The 24,118-nt window shown below is 37.0% G+C and overlaps 1 protein-coding gene across 2 annotated transcripts in view; it reads right to left on the bottom strand.

Annotated features, from left to right (window-relative positions):
- Nucleotides 1-4,285: 4,285 nt before the first annotated feature.
- Nucleotides 4,286-24,118, bottom strand: part of SLC22A16 (solute carrier family 22 member 16) — a 33,606-nt gene continuing 13,773 nt past the window's right edge. The window contains exons 2-9 of one of the 2 annotated variants that reach the window (XM_033054373.2): nt 22,797-22,878; nt 20,711-21,187; nt 17,898-18,015; nt 15,498-16,047; nt 13,530-13,657; nt 13,026-13,135; nt 12,435-12,534; nt 4,286-7,265 (exon numbers count right to left, since the gene is read on the bottom strand). In XM_033054373.2, coding sequence (XP_032910264.1) covers nt 7,053-7,265; nt 12,435-12,534; nt 13,026-13,135; nt 13,530-13,657; nt 15,498-16,047; nt 17,898-18,015; nt 20,711-21,147 — 1,656 coding nt within the window. In that variant the 5' untranslated portion in view covers nt 21,148-21,187; nt 22,797-22,878 and the 3' untranslated portion in view covers nt 4,286-7,052. The remainder of the gene's footprint in view (nt 7,266-12,434; nt 12,535-13,025; nt 13,136-13,529; nt 13,658-15,497; nt 16,048-17,897; nt 18,016-20,710; nt 21,188-22,796; nt 22,879-24,118) is intronic. The other variant, XM_033054372.2, reaches the window with a different exon arrangement.

The raw sequence follows: 24,118 nt of genomic DNA, 5'->3' as shown, positions 1-24,118 counted from the left end.
GGCAGGGCTGTTTTCAGCTGAAAAACACGAGTTTGTAAAAAACAAACCTCTCTGCGGGAGCTCTAGGATGAAGCTGCATGCCGTATAGCCCAGTTTGTTGCCTCCGGGGCATTAGCCGTTGGCAGGAAATTCTGGCTAATATTTGACAGCCTGAGCATTCGTCCCTGAACACTCTCAGCAGGACAGTGTTTGCCGACCCCTCCCTTCCAGCCCTGTCCGACAGCATTTGCCGCCGATTTTCCAAGCAGGTGCCTTTTTTCTGTAGGCATTTGAATTCAGAGCAGCAGCCATCCAAAGGGTATCTGTATGAACAGCGACAGCGTGCAGCACACACGTTGGATTGTTCTTGCTTGCTTCCCCATCTAGCTGTGCTCTTACAGCTGAAGCATAAAACTAATGAACATTACACATCACTGATCTTTAAGATACATATTTTCTTCAAGGATTTTCCCTTCAACAGTGACAGGAACCAGGCATAATTCTGCCAAATTATAGTATGGCTTGATTTTTCTGAGTGTTCTGAAAATAGGGGATTAAGACAGGGAAGGCAGCAGAGGAACAGAGATTTGCTTGTTTAGAAATTAAATTTTTGATGGGTTTGCTCTATTGTAAAATAAAACTCTTCTAAATCATTGAAGAGTATAGGTTTGGAGAGGATCCTTTCGCATGTGGAAATCTACAAATATAAACAGAGGTTGCAGTTCGGGCTAAGATAAAAACTGCCTGTTACTTCTGAGATTCTTCTGCTTATTGCTTAGAACTTTGCCAGATTTGAATGATTTGGATCAAAATGTTCTGTGACAGATGTTTGTGCAAGTCTGAATGTTTCAAGGAATTCCCAGTCTGTTTTTTTTTCCTGAGAATAAGATGCAGGAAATTCAAGCTGGTTTGGGACACCAAATCTAGTAATAATGTAATTGAAAAGAATCTTCTGTAGGCTAAAGTATTTTGCAAAGGTGAACAAACACATTGTGTTTGGTAAAGTGCAAGTCATGATTTGTGCATTTGGGAAGAGACTGCCAGCCTTCTGGCACGTAACAAACACAGCCCTGATTTGTACTTGGAGCTTTTCCTGAGCCGTGACTGGCAGTGGCATCCCAGGACACCACCAGCCCAGCTCGAGCAGTGCTTAAGGAGTGATTCCTTTCACCTCAGCATTCCGTTTGCTTTGTGTGCTATCCTGAACAGAGCCATAACAATGGGCAGAAATGACCTCTCTGAACACAGATTTCAGATCTTGTGAATGGCATGCACCATTTATCTGCCACTTCTTTAACCAGTTCAAGTCAAGCATCAGTGTCCATGGCAAGTTATTATTTCAGCAAGGAGTTTCAGCTGTGCCTCATTTTGCAGTTGTCCCATGTTATTTATTTACTTCTGGGGGAATTCTCTCTCTACAAGGAAGAAACCAGCAGTGATGACATTCCTATTGAAAAGCTTTGTGACAAGCTTTTGTGTACTGGGAGATAGCCCATTTATTTATCCTTGGTTGTTTTACCATGTTCTTGATTACCTCAGTCAAAACCACTTTTGAATCTCATCACTGGCAGTGAGACTGTGGAGACAATCTTTACAAGAATCACCCCTTGGTGCTGTTTTGTTCTTATTGCTATGCAAGTCTGTTCATCTCCATATGGAAGATTATGAGGCAATGTTAATAACTAAATGCCTATGATCCAACATTCCATAGCTGGATCCTACTTATCTGCAACAAATACCCAAGCAGTATCTGTGGCTTGTATGGTAGCCTGGAATGCAGAGACAGAATAACGGGCTTGTCACTAAATGAGATAGTGCCCTTTATTTCTAATTATTCATAAACCTAGATTAGTAATTTTTTGAAAGAGTTGTTTCATCCAGAAACTGGAATCTGCAATTACTGTTTATATACCAGTCATACTAAAAAGGATATTTCCCCATTTGAAGTATATACTTCTTAAGCTTGATTTTTCTCAGCTTGATTGAGCTCAGTGCTCTTGAAATCAGTCTATTAGGCTTGATTCAAATTTCTCAGCTTTAGCTACAATTTGGACCATTCATTCTAGTTACTTTCAGAGAGGAACGTAAATCACCCGGCAAGGACACATTAAGCCTTCAAATTCAAATGATGAAGCAAAGCTATGAGTGTAACTTGATCAGAAAACACAAGATTAATAAAATATGCATGGAAAATTGAGTCATTTGCACTAATTAGAGATTTAAGGGAAGTGAAAAATAAATAGGTTCCCGAGAAGCTCTAAGGGGACAAATAACAATAGAGCTATGAATTGCTGCAATTCTTATTTTCCTTGTGCTGTCAGCCCACTCCAGTTCCCGCATGAGGAAGCTATAGTTAGGCTTCACATTCACTGAACACCATGTGCTTACAAGTACATTGTTCTGTCATTCCTGTGGTCACCTACTCTACCCATTCCTCAGTATCTGCAGCTATTTTTGTCACTACTGAATGTGTCTGAGGGACTACTGCTCCAGTCAGCTTATACAAACAAAGGCAAGAAAGAATCATATTTTTCCTGCAACTGAAATGCAAAACATGTCACATTTTTAATGCATATTCTGTCATTGTCACCACCTAACTCATGACCCAAATTTCGATTTACACCTGCAAAGACAAACAGGAAAAAGACATACACATGATATTTGCCATCCTAAACAGTAGGATCTCCCTGAAATGTCAAAACACCAGCCAGGCCTCTTTAAGGGAGTGTGAACCAAATGAAGAGTTGGTGATAGAAGTTCATTAAACTAGGTAAAGGTTTAAAGATTAAAAAATGTATGTTTGACTTTATTCTTGCACATAATTGCAGGTAATAAATACACATTAAAAAATTATATTGTATTAAATCCACAAATTCTGGGCAAACAAACTCTTTCCTACGAGTACATACTTCCCCCATGTAACCAAAAGACACACTTAATATAGTACAGAATCTTGTACAAAATTATTAGGCTACCAGAACATAGAAGTGCTTTAGTCTTTCCTTCTGTGAAAGGCAACTAATTGTCAGTATTGACTAGAATTTTCCCTGATAGAATAAACTCATTTTTTGTCAATGCTGTATTTTCTTTTTAGTCCTCATGTTTAATTTCTCCCCTAGGAATCTGTTCTAGGGTTCACACAAACATGTGTCAGATGTTTGTAAAGGGCACAGGATGAATCCAGAGACTCCTTTTTGCACAGTCACAAATGGCTTTCTGGACCAAGAGTACATGGCACAAGTGAGCTCACCTTTTCCTAAGCCTTTCCAAAAGCCACTCAGAGGCCTTGCACACTACTGAGCCTAGTGCCACAGAGGCTTCTTCAGAGACTGCACCTAAGGGGTTGGTAAAAAGAACCTGTGAAAGATGCAGGAGAGTGCCAGTAAGTCTTTCACTTCATCCCAGAGCTGGGATGTCAGGCCATTTTGTCTTTCCACAGAACCACTACACAAAAACCCTCAGCCTTCAAGGCTTCACCCCTTGTTCAGACATTCAGGGCACCACCCAAAGCATATGATAACCACACATGATTTGCATAGCTTTTTCTTCTGAATAGTTGTTAAAATTGTAGAATTCTGCACAGAGAAATTGAATTATGTAGAAAATACATATTTTTGTATAGCTTAAAAATACAATTTTGAAATATCAAACACATGTACTTATTATTTTTCATTAGTTACCATTAAATTTAAAATAGTTTCTCTTATTCTTATAGTTAACTCAAAAGGGTATGTCCTTAACAAATTACAAGACTGTCTAATAAAACTGGATATCAAATTTCAGACAAAAACATTTGCCATCATGTAATAGTGACCAGCAATTAAGACGGATAAGCATTCTAATTGAGTGTCTCATAAAATCATTATGTAACTCCGGAGACATTGGTGAGCACAAAAAATTTGCATGAAGATAAGGACATCAAATACAAACATAAAAGGACTTATGAACTGAAGTAAGAAACTATGAAAACTGATTCTTTTGATGAGCATTGAAATGAAAATATGCCCCATAGGAAGAAAAACATTTGTTCTCCAACTCAGTGCTCTGTTGCAAGAGGATTTAAAAAAATATATGAATATTTAAGAGAAAGAAATCACTCACCCTGGTTTTTCTATGTTTATAATGCATGACAAGTGTTAAACATATTTTTGCCCATATGGAAAAAAACAAGCAAATAGAAATGCAAGAGACATAGAGATACATGCTATTTCCTTTTTTTTTAAAGTAATATCCTTCCTCAGATTAAAGACTAGGATACCCTAAGGCAATCTCTAAGCTCTTGATGGATAAAATCAGAAAAAGTGTATCTGTAAATCAACAAACATTTTATTTCCAAGGAAAAAAAGTAACATCATTAGTTCAGGGAAATTCAGGAGTCATTTAATTCAAAGACCAAATACCAACTGACTTCAGTGACAGGAGGAAAAGGCTTTTTGGGTTACGCCATCAAGTTTCATTGTGGTCTAGAATCATAATAAATTTTAGTTGTAAACAGTATCAATATCACTGTGTATTTAACTTTCTTCTTGTTCTTTTCTTTGCCTTATGTGTACTGACTTCAGATGACCAGGTCCTGAATCCCTCAAGCCAAAGGGACATAGAATATGCATTAGCTGTTCTTGGTAGGATAACACCCAAATCAGTTACTCAGCAGGTAAGGAAGTAGAAAAAATAATTATAAATATTCTTTAGTGCCTTGTTAGAAATAGACTGTATTGTTCCTAAAAGTTATGAGTAATTAATTTTAAGATAGATACACTATTAAAAGAGGGAGTATCTGTGTGAAAGAACCCCAAAATAAGGAAAGAATTTGAATCTCTGTGTGTGGGGAGGGTGGTTGTAAGGCAAGACAGTACCAGTTTAATTCCTCGTTAGTTGTATTGCATGATGATGGTTTTTTAGCATGATTAAACCCTTATTTAAGGCAGGGCAAGCAGAGAGAGTTTGGCAGTAGATCTTGCAGATAAAGAGAGCTGTCCTGCTCTTGGAAGTGGAGGGGGACCTGAAAGCAGTGGAAGAATACTGGGTCTGCTCTTCCGCAAAATAGAAAACCACAGCATGTGAGTAATCCTATCTTCAGCCATCAAAGTATGTATTCAAGTCGTTCTCAGAATAATGATGGGATTACTCACAGGAGGAAGGTTAAGTGCTTTTGCTGAACTCATGTATCTGGACAGAAGCCACAGTATTCTATGCAGGTCTTTTTGGAGGTTTTCTCTGCAAACACTGGAACACCCACAGAATTGAAAGGAGCATAAAGACTCCTTTCTGTTTTCTACATAATTAACTCAGGGAAACTACCTAAACTTAAATTTACTGGTTTTTGCTTACTTCAAAGCATGTTAATCCTCACTTAGGTTATCATTTTTTCCTAATACCAGGACCAAATTCCAGGACAGTGCAGTGAAGAATGAAATCTTTTATAAGGGGATATAAACCATTATTCTGGTTTCAGAAGTCATTGAAACTAATAAAACCATGCAGATATAATTGAAAAATGTGGCCATTAATTCCTACAACATATAGAACATCTACAGTAATGTAGATATCTTTTTGGGTGAGTACATGGCAAAGATCAAGGAAGACTTGTTTTGATGAGACCATGCCATGAGAATAGGGGCCTAAGAGGGGAAAACACTGCTTTCAAACCAGGAAGGACTCAATTCACACAACCCAGGAAAGAGAGGGCTGTCTGAACCTCAACATGCAGAAGTTCCTGTGCTGCTCCCCTCAAACCAAGGGTGGTCAAGCAAAGGAGATGCAGATCCTCAGACAAGGAAGAAATCCCCAGGTCTAGAGATAGATTGAAAAAGGGGAGGTGGGAGAAAGTTATAAAAGAAGCAGCCAGAATGATGCATTCCTATCTATCAGTCTTATATGGTCCAGAGTCATAAGGCAGAACCACTGCACCAACAATAAGTGTTGATGCACACATGAGGTGTAGCAGCAGTGGGATGTTTTGACACTTTGACTAAACTACTACTAGTAACTCTCCTATTGTCAGTGTCCTCCAGCTACCATCTTTTAAATAATATTTTTCTAACTGTTTTTGTGTGATATAATAAGGTAAAAATGAGTTACAGACAGCTGATCTATGAGAAAAATGGTGAGTAGAAACTGTTTATACAAAAAATTAATAACTAAATCCACTTCTGTGCAGAGAGCCTGAATAAGAGCTATATGCCATTTATTCTTTTCCACTGAGGACTAAGAAGACCTTGCTGGAGGCATTTGGCAAAGTTGCTGGTCTAGCTCTTAGAAGTTATGAAGAATCTGATGATAGATCTGAGCTTAAATAAGTGAGAAAGGGTGCACTTAAATAATGGTCTGGAATGAATATGACTTTAAATAGGATCAGGCAGTTTAGTTTTACCTAAACTAAAACAGCACTGATCCAGAGAACATTGTTTTTTTCTATACCCTTAATAAAAATACATTTGCCATTCAACAGAATGAATATACAAACTATTTGCACGTGTTGCAAACTTAGTATTATTTTTTCAGTCAAAAGCTGTGCCATAGAATACCCTCCTTTGTTAGCAATGGCACAATTTCTAGTAGAAAATTTGAAAGAAAAAAAAAATTCGTTTAAAATTACTGATATGACCTGATGCAATGTTAAGGCTTCTCTCTTGAATTGTGACAGAGTTTACTGTGTTCTGAAGTCTCAAGCCTATAAATGGCAGCTGCAACAGGACGACAGCAGGCAGGGCACTTTGTTGTAGGTTTACAAACCTAACTGCACAAAATGTGAAGCAAAGAACTGGCATATTTTTTTACATACATGTAATCAGGTATGTATTCCGACATTTAGAGTAATCATTCCAACTGGTCACAGCAAGTCAGGTGTTTTAAAGTCTGGGTAAGTTTGACAAGGGATCTAGAAACCCTGTCAAATTTTCTGCAGTAACTCAGTCGCTTTGAAATGATTTCATACAATTGCTCTATTGAAAAGGGAAGACAGAATACAAAGCAAAAGGCACAGATGTTATAGAACAGTCACATTTCTTGAATACAGAGATCTTATAAATTAGATAGTGATTAAAACTGGGAACAGCCATTTTGCTGCCGCTTTATTTGTCAGTGCTGACTCTTTCTTGACCAAACATCTCTATCTTTTCTAATGCTGCAACACTATGTGCTGGAGGAGTCTTTTCTGAACAGCTTTTCTTGTTTCTTCCCATTTCTGTAGCTTCCACCAAAGTATTAGTCAATGGTTTTCCCAGTGTTTCTGGAAGCATTATGGTTAGTATTCCACTCAGAAGAGCCATGATTCCAACAAGCAACTGGAAGAAATAAAGAGTAGCTGTAAAGGTAGATAATTCTTTCAAGCTATCCATAGTTTTGTTCTTGCTTGAGAGTAAATTTAAAATACAGCACAAGGAACTGTAAAGCAAAGATTGTAAGTCTTAAATGTTGCCTGTATAAAAAAATCTACCTTTTTTGCTGCATAAATGAAAAGATTATGCAGCAGAATTAATGAATGAGAAAGTGAAGTGTTTTGTTCACAATACAGTGCAAGCAGGAATAATTCTGTTTGAGTAAACAACACATATTACCTTCATTTGGTATTTCCAGTATCAGGCGTGTATTTAAGAACTGATTCTAGGATTGCATGCATTTATTTTTACAGACATGTTCACAAAGCTACAATTTCCCTGCCACCTGTCATCTCAATTCACACTCCAGCTCCTGTGTACCTCTACCTGTGTGCTTGTTCCTTCTCTACACAGCCAGACTGGAATTTCTCAGTATGGCTCCTTGGCCCAGAGCCACAAAAGTGCACATCTGTGTGCAAGAGAGCTCTTCACCAGATGATGAACTAGCTCTCAACAGGATTACATTGCTCAGTTTCAAAGAACTGTTACGTGTGCAGTATCTACTGACATTTGCACTGGGATCACATTTTGGATTTGTCTGTGGTGTACACAATTCCACAACAACAGCATAAGTGGTGCAAGGGTCAGGATAATGTGGGGTAGGTAGAAAAACACTCACTTGTTCCAGGAATATCTACTTTTTTCCTTCACATTCCCTTCACATAGACATTTCTATGTCTTCTTCAATGACACCAGTTCCTACTTTGTTCCTCTGAGTACAGAACAGCATTAAACCCCTGACAGTCCTCCAACACCAGGTCATAAATGACCCCATTCTCTCCTGATAGAAAAGCTTTCACACGAACATCATGCCTCGTCTCAGTATTTTTCCATTCTGTGACTGTGAACTTTGATGCTGTATTATCCTTATCTTGCCCTGTGCTGATTCTTTTGTTTAATGCTTTCTTCCCAAGGGTGAGAGAGAGCATTTGCAATGTTCACTGAGAGAGATGTCTACGTCTCTCACACAGAGCTCGAGACAAGAACTGCCCAGCTACTATCTGCAGCTAAGCCAGACTTTAAGTCAGAAAGGTGCTTTAAAATCAGAATTCCCTACTGTAACCTTCAACAGTGCTGTTTGCCTGCCCATGCACCATGCTGGTTTTGCTTCTTTTCCCTTCCAAACAAAGGAGGACAGTTTGCCTCATGTACTCTTTTGAGAAGTAAAAGGCACATTATTGCATACCCTCCTTTTTGCATTTAAAATAAATATCGAGGCAGACAAAAAACCATCAAAATACTATTAAATACTATCAACTGCAATGAAAATAAAAGCCATGGTCTTACTATGAAAGTTTAAAAAAAATCCTAACAGTAATAGGACTAGAGGAAATGGCACAAATTGAGATTCTTTTAGACATACGTGGCAGGAGTGATATTTAAAAATATATTCCAAAATATTAAAATCTTATCTCTGAGTGTCAGATTTTTTCTCTACTATTCAGACATGATTTTCTGTCCTGCCAAGACAGGATGAATTGACACATGGCAGCTATTCCACATACCCTCATGGATATACACACTTTAGTCTGTCAGAAGTTTATAACTGAGGATATTTAGGTCTGTAAAGGATATTGAATCTTATGGGCACCCATAAATTTGGAGTGTATGAGAACTGGGTCACTAGTGATACTCAAAAGAACAAGCTTAAAGTAACACTGTGTGCTTTGAATATTTATTTTCTCTTTCCCTTATTCTTTATAGATACTTGGCATTCTTCTCATGTTTTCCTTCCTCATGAACCTACCTCTCATTCCCCTGAGAACTCTCACTATTCTGGAAGCGTACACACCACCATCTTTCCTGCCTTTTCATCTGAGCTCTCATAACTCTATTTCATCCCATGTTAGTTTCCTATTTTTTCCTCCATGTGAAAGCTGTTGTGTGCTGAGTAATTCAGTACATTTCCCTTCTCCCTGACACTCAAAGCATTTTCCAGTATTTCCTACAACAGAGCATGAAACAATTAAGTCACAGTGTATTAATTCAAGGACTTCTCAAATGTCATCTACATTTTCAAGGGCAGTAGCTACACTTTTCAATGAAGTGCCTCACCTTTAGTAAAATGAACTCTTTTGCAATTTTGGCACACTTCTTCGTAAGGCATCTGACATAATTTAGCCCTTTGCTTGCTCCCTACAAATGTGTGCATTTTGCATGAATGTATTTACTATTTTAAATACATATTTCAATATCAGATAATATTCTTCTGATATGGTTCAAATGCTTATGTGTATAAAAATGAAGTGTATTTGTGTTATTGTACAAGGTATTTAAGTATGTTGAAGTATGTTGAAGTTAATTTGACAGGCATACCTGGCCACAATGCATAATGCATTGTGTTTTCAGGGTGTTAATTTGAAATTTGACTTTCTGCTTAGTCAAACTCTTAGAGTGTTCCCAACACTTCAGTACAACCAGCAGCTTCTAACAGATACCATAGAAACCTTCAGAAAATATTTACCATCATTTTTCTTATGTCCTCTTCCCTTTCTGGAGCAACATTTGTAATTCTGCAGTGGTCCAACACTAGGACTTGATATATATACTCCAGAACAAAAGATAATTTGAATTAAATATCCATACAAAATAATACCTTTACTTCTGAGAACAAATTATTATAGCCTTATATTTCTATTTCTATTTCTATTTCTATTTCTATTTCTATTTCTATTTCTATTTCTATTTATATTTATATTTATATTTATATTTATATTTATATTTATATTTATATTTATATTTATATTTATATTTTTTGTATTTATGTTCACATCTAATGGCTCTGAACCAATCTAAAATGTGATCTTATTGACAAAATTCCTACTTCAACAAAAAAAGGTTATATTTCGACATGAAAAACTGATACTATTTGACAGAGTGTTTTAATTAATTTATTAACATTAGTGTGGGCCTTTCAAATTTCTAATTTATGTTTTTTCTGAGAGAGAAAGCAAACCTCTTAAAGGACTACTGCAACATAATTCTTAACAGCTGAGAAACAGAAATAGGTTATATAAGGAGCAGTTGTTTTACTGCACATTCTCTATAAAGCTGTCACATGAAAAACATACTTTGCAAGTTATTCAAGATTTATAGGCACTCAAATAAGTTTCTTGCAGTACTCATAGGTGGCATAACTGTACTTGAGGCAGAGTGCCAAACAAATAGCAGTAGTAACTGTTCAACAATGTTTGCAATAGGTCAGGGTGATGTGTATCAGTTTACTTACAAATGTAATCCATTTGATTTCACTTCCATTCCAGAACACTTACTTGACTTGAGACTTGGCATGCTATGCTCCAACTCAAGACAAGCCTATTTAATAAATTGACAAATGCTCTATAACAGGAGCTAATAATGGAAACATGTTCACTGTGAACTACTACTCAACTCTTAAAAAACTCTGGATACTTTTTTTACCCTGAGAGTTGTTCATAGCTGAAATAATTCCTGGGTTTATAATGCCGTTTGCACCACTCTCCAAAATGTTTGAGCACTCCTCTATCTGTGGTTTAACTGCAGCAATTCTGCACAGATAAATTTTATTTCATCCAGTAAAGGCAAAATGCTGACAAGAGGGAAAAAGAAATGTTCTCCCATGACCTCTCTGCTGTGTAAATGTTTCTTTGTCTTTTCTGGGATCATATCTTGATTTGTGTGGAGACATTGTTAAGAAAGAAAAATTTTTAGAAACTTGAAGAAATAAATGTGTTTGTGGTCTCCTTCATCACTCTTAGCTTTCATTGAATACAACCAAAAGTAATTAATTTAAATAATGAAATGAGCTCACAAGAATTCTCTGAAACAATCACTAGCATCTATAATTAAAGATTTTATAGTTGCCAAATCAAATGGACAACAATGCCCTTGTTTAGGAAACTCCAGTATGGTAGAAAAAATTTGACTAAGAATCCAGGTTAAAGACACATCCCGTTACACTTTCACTTTCTGACTTGTACAATCTACATATAACAGCAGTGCCCTAGTCACAGTGAATTCTAAGGGGTTTTTGAAAGAGTTCAAACTATTTTAAATCATTAATAAACATTTATTTCCTTAAAGCTTTAATACAAACTTTGTAATTCCATGTGGTTTTAGATATATAGGCATAATTTATCCTTCAGGAGAAAAAATTGATTGAATTTCTAAACAGCAAATGCTTCTTAACAGAAATGCAATGAAGAAACTTGACTCGTGTGAGCAGGAAACACATAAAATATTTTGTCCAAAACGGATCTACTACATAATGTCCAAAGTACACAAAGGAATGTTCCCACCCCTCTTTTCTGGGGCAACTGGTGGTGAAAATAACCCAAAAACTAATAGTAGCCTGACCTGGAGTTATCTAAAAAAAAAAGGTAAGATGTGCTTAATCATTACAAGGTTCTGTTGCTTGTCAAAGTCACCTTGAAGCTCATCAATATACCATTTCTTTCTCTATCTCATTAATTGCTTCATTCAGTTTTGGTGAAAAGCACAGAACAGGAGCTTTGGGACAGGTGTGGAGACCAAATACAGTAAGCACAAAACCTTTTGGTCTTTTGGGAGGCTATTCCAAAGATGCAGTGTTCCAAAGAAGCCATGGAAAATGTTAAGGCATGATATAAGAGAATTCAGCCACCTGCGGTAAGTTCAGGAATGGAAGAACTATGCCTTTGAAAAAAAAAGTGAAACTAAATCAGGAGCGTGGTCAAAAACTGCTGGAATGCAAAAAAGTCTGGACTATGACACTTCCTAAATGTTACATGGTAGATGCAGAATATTTTTATCTATTTTATACTAGGATTCAGAGCATAAATATTTTCCTGTCTTCCATCATACAAACTTTTCAGAATATTTCAGTGATTCAAAATCTCCCTTTTGCTTTAGCAGCATATTTTTAACAATATGGGGCTACTAGTCTTTGGGACTTAAAAATTTCAAACAAGAATGGTTTAGTCAATTTTCTTTTTTAAATAAGTGTTCAGCTTTTGGTTCCTTTGTCACATGAAAAACATACTTGGTGAGTTGCTAAAGAGAAAACAAGTGACACATACACCTTTTCAAAAAACAGTCACCATTGAAATAAATACCTACAAGTGGCATGAAAATCCAAACACTTCTGAGATATACACAGAAAGGAGCAACCACGCTTCCTACACGGCACATCATGCTTCCACTTCCAACAGCAAGTGATCTAGACAGAAAAGAATTTGAGTAAGAATTCTGGCTGTTAAAGGAAACCATTAGAAATGCACAGACACTTAAAACATCAGTAGGATTTGTATCTTTCAGCAATTACACTAGGAAGATGTTGCTATGCCAATGTAAATTTATATTGTAGTGAAATCCAGCTGCTTCTGTAATTAAGATTTAAAATATAATTATAATTCAGCACAGATCATGGGATGAATAACCAGGACTTATAAGAGAGGCATAACAAATGTTTAAGAAAGCATTGAGTATTCTTCTTTCATATTCTTCAATGCACATGGAATCCAGAATAAAAAAAAGAACTATGGTACAGCCAAAATCCAGACAGCTCTGAGGCAGCTGAGGAACTCATCCCATCCCAAGTCTTTCAGATCACCAGCACTGATGCCAAGAACTGCTGGGTCTGGTGTAGAATAACAAAGAGAATGAAATAACATCTAATTAATGAAAAATATGTAACATAAAAGTTCTTACCTTACAATTGTTGGGTACAGTTCTGCTGTGTAGAGATATATAAGGCCAAATGCCACACCTATGGAAAATTTTCCAGCCATATTTGCTAAGATAATTAATATATTGAAATCCTATTGAAAGAGAGCATAAATAAATATATCATCAGAAAATAACACCCTTCCAAACAAAATTTACATTCTTGAAAGGTTGTGACCCTTTTTTAAACAATAAGCAATACTCATAGCTTGCTTTTTAAAAATTGCTCAATAAGTTACTAGTTTCCATATCACTTTTTACCAGTCCTGGTTCACTGAAGCCATGGGAGCGTTTTATGTGTGACTCCAGCAATGACAGTGAAACTTGTACTGAAAATACAGAAATCTATCTTAGACTGGCAGTTGCAACTTAGATCCAGCCTTTAATTAACTGTTCTATGATTTAGAAAGAGCAGCTGCATCTACTGACTTTAAGAGCCTTTAAAATCAATTTCTGCTATAGGAACACTCCCAACCATATGTGACTAACCTGAGGTATGAACATAATTAAAACACAGATCAGTGCACTTAAAATAAGGAACGGAATGAGTGTGTTTCTCCTTCCCAGTTTGTCCATCGCAACGCAAGCAATGATATAGCAAGGCAACTCCACAGCACCTGTCAGTATGAAATTATCTCAGTTTAAGTCATTATTACACATATTCATCTTATAACTGTAACTTCCCCTTTATGAGGAGTTTATCTGATCTAGGGGGTAAAATCCAAAGATAACCAGTGTGTTGGGCTAGTTCATTTGGTTATAGAAAGTGTGACAGAAAGCAGAGAACAAACAGCTTCTGTAAATACAGAAGTGGGAGTGGAGAAGGACAAGGGAAACAGGTTTCACAGCACAGAGCAGCTCCAGTTCTCTTTGGGGTGGAAAATTACAGAAAAGAGCAAGGCCACAGTTCTGTTTCTATGACACTGACACTTCTGTCTGAAAGCTCTACATTTTGCTGCTCTCCTTCAGGTATTTTCACAGTAACAGCACAAGTGTGCCCACAGGGAATATTGCTAGTGCCACACAGACACACCTCTCAGGATTTGCCAGCTTCCACCTGGACAGGGAACAGTAGCCATAGGTGCCTCCCCCAGCATCAGCTCAAAATCATCCCGAAGTAAAAGGCAAGAAAGATCTGTCCAGTTTTCTGAGTAAGCCCCCCTAATACAGGGTGCAGTTCCAGCTTTCTCCCTTCTCTATAAAAAAAGAGTTCTGGCAATATCCCACTCTTACTACAGATCATTCCTTCCTAATGGGTCTTTGTAGAGAAAAACTTCCGCTCTAAAGCATCTGGCATTTGGCTAGACCTGTTTGCACTGTGTAAACATGATTTGCCCCCAGACAAATAATACTGAGCCAAGGCCAGTTTGGACATGTTTTAAGCCAATTTGCTCTGGAAGAGTGCTACTATGTCCAATGTAAAATCAAGGAAGAAGATAAGATACAGTCCTGAACAGCCTGGATTCCTTTATTAAGTACATATAGCATGTCAATACACCTACAATATCAGAAAGCAATCTTTTGGGAATGTGTTGGAAAAAGCTGGTTATAATTATTTGGTGTCTATTAGTCCACTAAAATATTTTTAAAAGAAGTGGGTACAGTGTACTCCACAATAGCAGTTTAGTTATCTGTGCAATACCAGCTCCCACTCTTCAACACATCAGTCTAACAATACGCATGACAAAACAAACTGGAATAATGAGAGCCCCAGTCCTTCTGTGAGCCTGTGTACACGATCAGTCACAATCACTTCACTGAGAGTATTCAGCTGCACAAAGCAAAGCACATGATTTAATTCTTCACTGGCTCAGAGCTGCATGTCTGATCTGGAGTCTTCTGAAGTCAGTGGAATATTTCCACTGGTGTTAATAAACTTTGGATCAGGCCTTGAATGCACAGAGCTGCCTTTATAAACAACTTACATGCCAGAGAAAGACTACAGCCAGAATGATAAAATTAAAAAAGTATTACAACTTAATTAAAAATACACTCTGTAGAAAACTAAAACTACTTCCTTCTGACAATTATGGCTATGTTTTTTACACAGACAAACTCAATATATCTGTAAGTGATTCAACAAATACTTTTTTCTCCCATTTTCCTAGTTTGTGCCTTTAAGAGAGCTGTGTGAATTTTGTGTTTCTTGTCTGATTCCTCTGGTGTTTGTGTGGATCTGCTGTAAGCTTCCAGTGCAAAGAGAAGACAAGCCAGAATATGGTTTTACAATCAGAAAGACAGAGAAGAATTCTGTTCACCAACCAGGTTTTTTTCTCAGATACAGTGAAATTTGTAGTGACTGATACTCCTCCTGTGTTAGTCAGCTTTATGAAGAGTTAGCAAGAAACTTTTCAAACAAGATTCACAAAGTAAAAAATTGATTGAAAAAACTATAGACATTTTAAAGTGTTATGTTCCAGTTCTGTCATTAACAAAATAATGTACAAAAATATTTACCTATGAGAAAGAGATTTAAATATTCGTTGCCTCCTAGACTGACAGAACTGAGAGAGAAGACATAGTATCCCAAGCTCCCAGTGAACCAGATGAGCCAGACTGTGATGGTCCTTCTTGCAATTTGCCAGTTACAAAACAGGTCTAAGATGTTGTGCTTCTTTGTTGAGGATGTATCATCATCACCTGTTCTGCCACTGGCTAGATCATCTTGTTGGACCGAGCACAGTTCAGAAACTTTGCAGGGAGTGCTGACTTTATTCCATCTTGCCATTGTATCAATCACTTTTTGTGCATCTTCATATCTTTCCTCTGACAGGAGCCAAAATGGTGTTTCTGGGAGCATCCAGCAGCACAAGACAAAGGGAAGAGTTGCTATGGAGAGAAATATCTGATAGACCCACCAGGTCCGAACCAAAAATCCCACGAGTGCCACAACCATAATTCCCATAGCAAAAAAAGCATGGACATGCATAGAAGCCCAGGTTCGTGCTTTAATGCCAACAAATTCAGTCACATAAACAAAAGCCACAACCAGATAGCCACTTGAAACCTGGGAGGGTGGGAGAGAGAAAAGAAGAAAAAACAAAAAACAACATCGTGAGGTTTGTTTCTATTCTCCTTGTGCACCAGCAGTAAAAACAAACAGCTAACAGTGTTCCACATCTGTGTATGCTTAATTGTCACTGCCCTGGCTTGTCTCACACTGACAGAAAAAAAAAGGCAACCATGAAAATGAATCAGCTGTAGAAAAAATGCACTCAAACCTTCAGACTGCCTGGACACTATTAAAAAATGCGAAGTGAATTTGGATGCTTCTCTGTAGTGGGGGACAGCCAGCAAGAGACACCTGTGAAGAAACTTAATTTGCTGATGTCATCAAGCCCTTCTCCTCCAAAAATCAGGTCCCTTAATGACATCAGTAATTGTCACTTCTGAAAATCTTGATCTCATCTTTTAAGCAGTCTATTAATAACCTGCATGTCAGAAAACTGCACATTTATGAAGAATTACCTTCTACACCCTTCTAAAATATCTCATTAAATCAAAGTTTTTACAATATTGGAAGAGAATCTTATCTATATACACAATTACAGGTTCTCATATGGTATAAAGTGAATGCAATTACTGGTATGTTCTGCATAATAGTATTTCTTCATTGAATATATATATTATTCATTATATATATTTCAATTTCTCAAATATCTGTACATCAGATTCTTAGTATCTTTAAACATTTCAAAACACAGCTAGGGAATATAGACTACAAAATATTTCAGTATATTGTTTTGATTAATCAATTTTCCTGTTGACAATATTCTAGTTAATAATCTCCAATTCTGAACCCACTGATAGGAAAGCTACACTGACCTCATTTGTACTGGTCTGGAGTTTAGGACTGCAACTTGCAAATCGGTCCCAGTGTCCAGATAAAACCTACAGTATTGGTCTGATCAGAGCTTTTTGCTTTTCTGAACTACCACAGGACCTGGCATCAACAGCCAAGGGAGTCAGCAGAGGGGCTCCTGTAGATCTTACTGTTCAAGGCTGACATGATGCAGTTTCTCCTGCTAGGAAATTCAGCCAAAGGGATCTCCAGGTACAAGGTCCTGTCTTGAATAATGCACTGGCATTAGCAGGAACAAAATTATGGGGATATTTTCAAATATCTAACCCATGTTAAATAAGTTAGATGATTTTTTTTGTGATGGCATTCTAATTTCTTTATGCATTATGTAATAAAAAGCTCAAGAATGTACTCTGGGCTGTAAAATAGTTATTTAAAATTGGTTACTATGTATTGAATGTGTGTCAGATACTGGATGTATACCACACACACAAAATTGTGTGTGTGGGGTTGCATAAACACATATACTGAAATACCTTTAAGTACAGTATAAAACATCTAGGTGTTAAACATGTCTGCCTATGTATTCAGTATTCCAGATACAGCTTAAAAGTCCAAAGAGATGCATGGAAGAGAAAATATGCATCTCTCCTCCATCACTCAAAATGGTAGAGATAAAAATAATACTTATTAAAGGTTTGCTAGTTTCAGAAAAAATATATTCCATTTCTAACAATAAGGAGAAATGCAACAGCATCTGCAATGCAGAATCCAGAGTTTGCTGCTCACACTTGGTATTTAATTACCAGTCCAGCAGAGGTAGGGATGGAGGAAGTACCAAACACTGCTCCATACAGACGCTTTCTATAAATTCAAAGAGGAAAACTGCTGTGGTCCAAGAACATTCAGACTCTCCCTGCTCTGCTGAAATAAGTGCAACAGACGGGGCTTTAGAATAATGAAGTAGGGGAGGAAATTATAACAAAAGGGAGATTTTCCTGAGAAGGGGTAAGAAATAACATGGAAAAAGGGCCAGGATGAACATCTTTTCTTACCATAGCGAGGAGAAAGCGCACAATCACAAAACTGTAGTAGTCAAACGTGAAGGCCACTGCGATGCCAAATACAAACTGACCAGCACTTGTGAACCATATAACACGTTGTCTTCCCAGTCTGCAAATCACAGCAGTAATAAAATAATGAATAACCACAAAAATTGTATTAAAATACACCTGCAACTCCAGAGAGCCTAGATGGAAGTTAATAACTCACCACAGAAATTGTGGTTTAGTTACCTGTATTAGTATGTCAGCTTCCAAGAAAAAAGATGAATGGAACTTCCATTCCACAATTCTTGACTGGAAGCAATGTGCAGTGAGCATTACATATGTTCACCTCCAGTTTTATCTTCTACATAACTGATTGGTAAATTTACTCATTTATGAGACACATAAATCAGTTTTTTAGATATTTTATATAAAGTAGCATTATGTTAATAATTTTTTGACAAAAGTTAGCTGTGATAACACATGCCATCTTTTGTCACAGTAACAACCAATTTTGATAGTAATGAAAGATTTCTGTGACACATCTTTGTCCAGTTCTTTAAAACTGAATTCTCTAACAAATGACAATCACATAGTTCCCCATAATTTTCTGATTTCTGACAGTACATATTTATGCACATAAAACCACAGAAATCCAGGAATATAGTAAATTACAGTAATTTCACGATTATAAGCCACACTGAGTATAAGCCACACTTCCGGGTGCCAGCAACTTTTCATTCTTTGTCCATATATAAGCCGCACCTGATTATAAGCCGCACTTTGGGTTCGGACCAAAATTTTAGTCAAAATGGTGCGGCTTATAATCGTGAAATTACTGTAATGGCAAAAAAACCCATGTCAAATACTAGCTTCAGAAGTAGGTATACAAGATGCTATTGGGAATTCACTATTCTATCTACAAATGCTCTGTAGCACAGACTGGTTGGAATTATTTTTCTTCCCTGATAATAATTCCTTGGTCTCTTATGATATCCTCAATTGCAAACAGCTTTTCAAAAATTAGGATATTACTTTTAGACAGAGAGTTTGAGGACTTTCAGGCTGTTTTATTTCTATGAGTATTTCGTACACCAATAAAATTTCTCCTGTTTTTCTCTAGCTTTAGACCTGGAGTCATGATTTAGTCTTTGATCCCTGCCAGAAAAGATCCCAGTAAGTCTTGGGTATCAGAGCTCTTCTATTGGGAAATCTGTTAATTGGTAATGGGAGGGACACAGAAACTTATTTCCCATGAGCCAGGATGTGTCAGAAAATAATAACTTTCAGCTGTAAATTCTGCAGTTGTAAATCTGCAAGTCAGAATGTGTGTATTATCTTAACTGGTTGTCCATGGGTTGAATTAATGGAAATGAGAACAATAAAATCCTAACCTTATAAATCATGTCCAAGTATTAATTAATAAAGTTATGAATTATTTAAAGAGACTCAAAACAGATGTTCGCATTATATTCTGGTTTTGTACTAAATACCATTTTACAAAGCCTGGAATTGGGAGGCAGATTGATTCCATGTGTTCTAAAAGCCAAATTAAAAAAAAAAAAAAAGCTCATAATTGCTTTTGCATTCCCATGTTGTGACTGTCACACTGTAGTGTTGTGCTAATGAAGGAAAATCAGAAAACAAGATGCCTGATCTCCTTGTTCTGCTTACACTGTTAGATATGGGATGAAACATCACTGTCCACCCAACAGAACTGTCAGTCAAACAGCTCCTTTATAGGAAGACGTAAATAACTCAAAACCAGCCTTCAAAGCAAAGCACAGGTACAGAAACAAGACAAAGCTAAGTTCAACACAACTTGGAAATTTGATTCTTGTATGGAGAGGAGGGCATGGCTGGGTGCTTTTCTGAGGAAGAATATGCCTGTTTGTGTTGAGAGAGAAAACCAGCTGAGGCAGGCAGCCACAGATGTACACCCTGAGGCTCACTGTTGCTTGAGTCCAGCTCTGGTGCTGGATTCCAGTGCATGATCTGAGATAACACCCAGGGAGGAAGCGTTGGATGGGAATGGGCCTTGGAACCGTAAGCAAGAGACTGCTCGGGTTGAGTACCTCCAGGACTGATGCTCCTCGTGCTCAAACAGAACTTTGTACATTCTGTAAGTAAGTGAAGCTATAGCACTGCTCACCCATGCCCATTTTTCCTCTTATGTTCACGAGCTTTCAAGAGACTGAAGTTTAAAGTAATTTTTCAGGGAAAACCTACAACTGGACAGCAGGAGAAAATAGTATATGGGTGTTTATTTTAAGAATGTGGAGCTTGTTTAAACCCTTGAAGCCTTTGCATCAAACCCATTGTGAGCTGTACTCACAACAGAGGTTAGGAAAGGTGATTTTCAAATACATGATATTTAACTTTCTGGTACCCCTTCAGCTGTTTGTCATATTGCAAAATAAAAATCTGCATTTCCATGAGGAACCTCTTCTCATGAAAAATGAGGTGAAAATCTACTCCTATGTTTTACCATTGCTATTCCTGTCAAAACAAGTAAACAAACAAATAAATAAATAAAAAATCTAAAGGCAAATGCTAGCTGCACAGGGCAATTTCAGGGATCAAGGCCTAAAACAATGGATGACAAAGTATGAAAATGTAAATTACTTGAGAATACATTTTAAAATTAGTACATGTTACAGGAAAAAGAAAAAAACAAACAGATGTGTGAATAAAGCAATATCCAAACCTCCTGAATGTTGCCTATCTAGTTATGAAAACACAATAAATGGAAACGACAAAACCAGGTAGAATCATGTGGAGTTACTGTAGTCTGAAGCTACAGTTTACAGATGGCACTTTACCTGTCAGCAATGTCACCAAAAATCACTGCTCCAATCAAGACTCCAAGCATGAATGTAGGCTGGATTAATTTTGCAAGCCATTCTCGGTCACAGACCAGATCCCACTGTGTAACAACAGTGCTCTTCCACTTTGTAGCATCATAGAGAAATCCATCAGAACAAGGAAATACAGACTTGTTGCCTTTGTATTCATACGCCAGGTCCAAACTGGCTTCTCGTTTGGACCTGCTGCATTGGTCAAGTTCCCAAATTTCTCCATTTTCCAGCTGGACTACAATGTAATTTTCTGCTGATGTCCACAGTGTCCAGATGTCCTCTATACTTGATGCAGAGGAGTTGTGGAAAAGAACACTACTCACATTTCCAGGGAACCCACATACAAAGTTAGGAGTAACAGCCATGAACACGGATGCTAAGTAGTGGATACCACATGACATAGCTTGAAAGACAGATGCAAAATAAACACATGCTTGAAATCTGTAAAGGGAAACAAAACATTTTACTGAGGAAAAGCCCTCTATACATGAAAAAAATATTCAGCATTATTGTTTGGGTAGATCAGTAAATGGAGGTATGATAAACGTGTCTCGTGTTCTATTGTGTGGTGCTCCTTCAATATTAGCTAACCTCTGCAAGAGACCAAAGGTGAGAAAAAGATCCACAGTAATCTGTTGTTAAGAAATGAGTGCTGCTCTTAGTTATGTGTTTAGTCATACAGAGAAGACCATCTAAAATGAAGCAATTCTGACCTTAAGCACTTAGTTTGAAGCAACCTTCCACCCTCCAATTCTCTGTAGCACATCCCCTTAAAATAAGGCCTTAGATTACTTTAATGGTTAGAAAAATCAAAATGTTGCAATTTCAGGTTTTTAGGGATAGAGGTATGTGCATGAAATTAAAAAAGCCAAACATATTGCGCCCCTCATTTCATCTAATTGTATCTCTATAACAGTATTCCATCTATTTTCCATCTCTCTTTATTACAGCCAAAAGACAAAGAGAAAATACATGTAGAAACACGTAGAAGATAGAATCTGAAAAACATTAAATGTTTTGTACCAAAACAGAGCTCTGAACTGGGTTGGGTTTTGGCTTAAACAGGGTGTGCAATTATCCATTAAAGATTGTATCATAAAGCAAACCTAGTAAAAGAATGTTTTATGCATAGCCAGAATTTTGGCATTCTAACAGCTTTTAAAACTTGCTTGAGATACAAGTAAATCTTAGAATAAAAATTGCACATGTACTCAGAATTTCAAAAGACTTGCAATGAACTTTAGTGTCACTGTATGCAAATTCTGGACTGTTTCTGATAATTTAAGCATAAGGAGTAATTTTCTCAATTTAATGCTTAAATTATGCATATAATTAGTACAACATCTGTTCAGAAAAAAACAAAATAGCTTTTGTTCTCCTCCCTTTTTTATTTCCTGAAGGCCAATCAATTGCAATAATTTGAAGAAGCATTCAATGAACTTCTGTACATATATTCTTACTGCAGGATGCAGCAGGTCTTGGCAGTGTAAAACAAAAAAAAAAGGAGATTTTTTTTTACATGATCAGAGGCTATCTCTGCTGAAGTTATAGGAAATAATGTCTAAACCAATTTACTTTGAAATGTCTTTTTTGAAAAGTCAGAGCAATTCCAGTCCCTGTAACAAATGCAGCCTCTGGAGACTCCTCTCCAAAATGTATCTAATCTAACCTTGAACTCCCGTAATACAGACCTCAACAGCACATAGCCTAGGAATTTTAAATCTATTATCAAAATTTCTAAAGAATTTTCAAACTACCTATAAGCAAAGTATTGAAGCAGAGTTTAATGGCTACATTGTCTTAATACCCAATTAACAGTCCTCTTGTAAAACACACCTCCATCCACCATCCTCATTCTCCTCCACCTTTTATCTTGATTCTAATTTCTTTCCTTGGTAAATGTAAACCCAGTGGCCTATCCTGTCCTCCCAATGGCATTTGATGTTGCTGTTGTTGGGCTGCAGTGCTTTTTATCCCCCTTTCTCTTGCCTAACAGCTCTATTGACTTTTCCACAGCGGTCTGAGGAGTGAGTTGAATTGCTAAACCCACCGTGGCAGCTCAAAATCTGGCTCCACTTCCCTCTGGAGGATACTGCAAGGCAATCCTCTCACACGTGCTGTGCTGCTCTTTCCTGAACAAAACCGAGAGATATGGTCAGGAGAAACTGAACAGAACCACAGCAACCCTCTAAGTCTATCAATTCTCTCTCAAGAGAACAACTTCTTGGGGATTAAGCAGCTAGCAATAGAGCAAAGCAAGGCTGAAACAGCTCTGAAAGGCATTTGGCTATCTTGGATCATAAAAAAGAAAAGGTTATTTTGTAATGTAACCCTTGGGACCCTATTGATGCAGACAAATATGGTTAACAATGTTTTTTTAGTTCCTCTTACCCAGTTTCATTTTAAACTGTTCCCATCAAAAGACACAAACTTATTTTAAAAATAGCAGAGCACAATGAAATTTAACAACCTGGGCTACTGTTGCAGTATGGAGAGCATTAAACCCCTAGAAGCTGACACTTACATCTTCTACTAGGTAGTAAAAAGTAGTATACTTGGAACCAGGGTCCCAATATTTGCAATATCTGTCATTATGCATTAGGAAAATTGCACTGCCAAATAATCCACGTGGTATTTCTGAGAGAGAGGGAGAATTAAATAATTTCAAACTCCCATTCACACTTTTTGAGTTTCCTAATTAGTTCTTGCAATACAAGAAATATCAGGATTATCATTTATCTTCATCTCAGTGAGTAGAAAAAATATATTTATGCCTTCTTTTGTCAGAGAGGCTTGAAGGGAGAAAACAACTTTTACGGATAGAGTCTGAGAAGATGGCATGAAACAATGCACTGCACAAATTTTTACAAATTCAAAGCCCAACAGTATGACCAGGCCATGAGCAGGTCTAGTTAATCTCTGCTCTCACTATTCACTTCAGAGTTTTATCTTATCTCTTCCTGAACATTTCTTGTGATCATACTTCAATGACCATTTTGACAGACTGCTCCACTGTCAAATCTTTCTCCTGGAAAGTTTCTCATTAAATTTAATCTCTATGTCCTCTTTTCAAATATAAGACTATTATTAGCTTATAAAACAACCTGGTGCAACCTTGAATAAGTCTTCCTTTTCTTTTATCACTTCATTGTACAGAATTCTCAGTTCTCCTACTCCTCCTCTTACTACCTACAACCATACAAACTGGTCTGTTACCCTTTCCTTTTCTTTATGTCCCTTCTTTCTTTCCACCTCTGTAAAATGCAAGAAAGGATTCATTTTAAAGAAATATCTGTCATACAATATTTCATCCATCTTTCAAGGGTTGAACTTACAATTAGATATAGCTTATTCTTGTAAAAACATCCTTCC

Source organism: Catharus ustulatus, chromosome 3, assembly GCF_009819885.2.
Source record: "Catharus ustulatus isolate bCatUst1 chromosome 3, bCatUst1.pri.v2, whole genome shotgun sequence".
In the NCBI taxonomy this organism is placed as follows: Eukaryota; Metazoa; Chordata; class Aves; order Passeriformes; family Turdidae; genus Catharus; species Catharus ustulatus.
The sequence above is the reverse complement of the archived record's forward strand: the minus strand, read 5'-3'. Positions and strand labels throughout refer to the sequence as shown.